This window comes from Neopelma chrysocephalum, unplaced genomic scaffold, assembly GCF_003984885.1.
Source record: "Neopelma chrysocephalum unplaced genomic scaffold, ASM398488v2 Primary Assembly neopelma1_295, whole genome shotgun sequence".
NCBI lineage: Eukaryota > Metazoa > Chordata > Aves > Passeriformes > Pipridae > Neopelma > Neopelma chrysocephalum.
The window spans coordinates 129,360-131,982 of NW_020897957.1; the positions used below are offsets into that span (position 1 = coordinate 129,360).

Below are 2,623 nucleotides of genomic sequence, written 5' to 3' on the forward strand. Positions count from 1 at the left end.
CTTTTCTTCCCGGACTCTTGTTGAAGAAAAAGAGAAATTTAATCTAATGTAAATATATTATTTCATTGCAGAAAAAATAGTTAAGTTGTTATCTATATATATATATATATATATGTAAATAAACCTTGTAAATATTTTCCCCTTCCCCCAATGCTGAGTGGTTGGGTTTTGTCTGGAAACCCTCTCACACTGAGGCAAATTGTGGGAGGGGGGTTTGAACTCGGAAATTGGATTTTTGAGGGGCCTCAAACCACCACACCAGCTCAGCAAATCCTTTCCTGAGGAGATGGAGTCGGACAACTCCTTCCCCAGGAGTGGGATGGAAAGCTCCAGGCAAAGCCAGCTTTTCCAGGGAAACGGGAATGAGGGATGAGCAGGGAATGTTGGCAGCAAAGTTCCCTCTGTTGGACACCACAACTGCCCAAAGCCTGGAAAAGTGCTGGAAAAAGTCTTTTCCTGGGAAATAAATCCCTTTGTCACGAGGTGTTGGGATGCAGATTTATGGGAGGCCACTAATTATCCTCCTGGAAAATGTTTTGTTATTCCTTCTTATCTCTTTTTCCTTCTGTTTTTTCCCTGCTCAGCTCAGGTTTTTTAGAAGGCCCAGGATCCCAGAATACCCCAAATCCAGGGATTTGTGAGTCCACACGAAAAAATACCCATCCTGTGAGGATTCCAATTAAATCCAATAAAATGTCCTGTGGAAATCAGAGGGAAGACTCACCTGGAATTCAGTTTGCCATGATGTGTTTCACAAAAGCTGGAAAAAAAAAAAAGAAGAGTCATCTCTATTTTAAAAAAAACCAATTATATATAATTTTGAATTTTAAAAGAAAAGAAATAGAGGTTTTGATGTAATAATTCCCTTGTTCTGTGAATTTTGTTAATTTATTAATTCAAGGGATTTGTAAATAGAAGGAGAGCATTGACCCAAATATTTATTAAATGGGTTAATATTTATTATTGTGAACATGACAGATCAGTGAAATCCCCAGGATGATACAATGGTCACTTACCCTTAAAATAAAATAAAAAATAAAATAAAAGATAAAGTAAAATAAAATTAAAATAAAATAAAAAATAAAGTAAAATAAAATTAAAATAAAAAATAAAAAATAAAATAAAATAATAAAATAAAATAAAAATTAAAATAAAAATAAAATAAAAAATAAAAATAAAATAAAAATAAAATTAAATAATAAAATAAAATTAAATTAAAATAAAAAATAAAATAAAAAATAAAATAAAAAATAAAATAAAAAATAAAATAAAATAAAATAAAATAAAATAAAATAAAATAAAATAAAATAAAATAAAATAAAACAAGAAAAAAAAGGATAAAAAGGAAGGAAGGAAAGAACGAAGGAAGGAAGGAAGGAAGGAAGGAAGGAAGGAAGGAAGGAAGGGATCAAATGAGTTCCAGAAAAGTAAATGAGAAATTTGAGGGTGATTTCAGGTGGAATCACAAAAATAAAATTAAGTAAAATTAAAAAAAAAAAATTAAATAAAGGAAATAAAATAAAATAAATAAGGAAATGAAATGAAATCAAATGAAATGAAATTAAATGAAATAATGAAATAAAATAAAATAAAAGTAAAATAAAACTAAATTAAAATAAAGTAGATTAAAATAAAGTAAAATAACATAAAATAAACAGATTAAAATAAAATAAAGTCGATTAAAATAAAATAATAAAGTAAAATTGAGCACCTTCCATATTTTCTGTCAGTCTCAAAAGGGATGTGAATCCTTTTTTTGAGAGGACAAGAAATTGTGGGATCAGGTAGAAAAAATAACATTAAAATTAAAAAAAATAGGTAAATAAAAGAGCAATTTACAGAAAGGACCGTGGTCATTATTTATGGAAAATCGAATTAACCTGCAATAAATAGAATTTACCAGATGAATTATAGACTCTGAATCGGTCTAAAATTTGGGAAAGCACATGTCCTGCTGCAGGTTTTCCATGGATTTGAACTTTTTCAGGATAATTTGAATCGAGGGTTCAGACCCACCTTCGTAGTTGATGCAACCATTGGCATCTTCCTGCCCAGCCATGAGTTTATCCACCTCCTCCTCCGTCAGCCTCTCACCTGCACGGAAAACAAAACCAGGGAGCGTCAGTTGGGAATTCCGAGATTCCCAAAGAACATGGGAGAGAGAGAGAAAACATTATTTGAGAATTCCGAGATTCCCAAAGCAAACGGGAGAGAGAGAGGAGACATTATTTGGGAATTCAGAGATTATTAAAATAAAATAAAATAAAGTAAATAATATAAAATATTATTTTATAAAATAATAAAATAAAATAAAAATAAATAAATAAAAATAAATAAAAAATAAAAATAAAATAAATAATATAGAAATAATAAAATTAATAAAATAAAAAAAATTAAATAAAATTAAATGAAATGAAATAAAATAAAATAAAATAAAATAATAAAATAATAATAAAATAAAGTAAAATAAAATAATAAAATGAAATAAAATTAAATTAAATGAAATATAATAAAATGAAATAAAATTAAATGAAATGAAATATAATAAAAAAATAAAATCATAAAATAAAATAAAATAAAGTAAAATAAAATAATAAAATGAAATAAAATTCAATGAAATGAA

The 2,623-nt window shown here is 27.0% G+C and overlaps 1 protein-coding gene across 1 annotated transcript in view; it reads right to left on the bottom strand.

The window, feature by feature from the left end:
- Nucleotides 1-723: 723 nt before the first annotated feature.
- The window catches only part of MYL3 (myosin light chain 3), a 21,870-nt gene continuing 19,970 nt past the window's right edge, over nt 724-2,623 (bottom strand). The window contains exons 5-6 of the mRNA XM_027704875.1: nt 2,017-2,094; nt 724-760 (exon numbers count right to left, since the gene is read on the bottom strand). Coding sequence (XP_027560676.1) covers nt 732-760; nt 2,017-2,094 — 107 coding nt within the window. The 3' untranslated portion in view covers nt 724-731. The remainder of the gene's footprint in view (nt 761-2,016; nt 2,095-2,623) is intronic.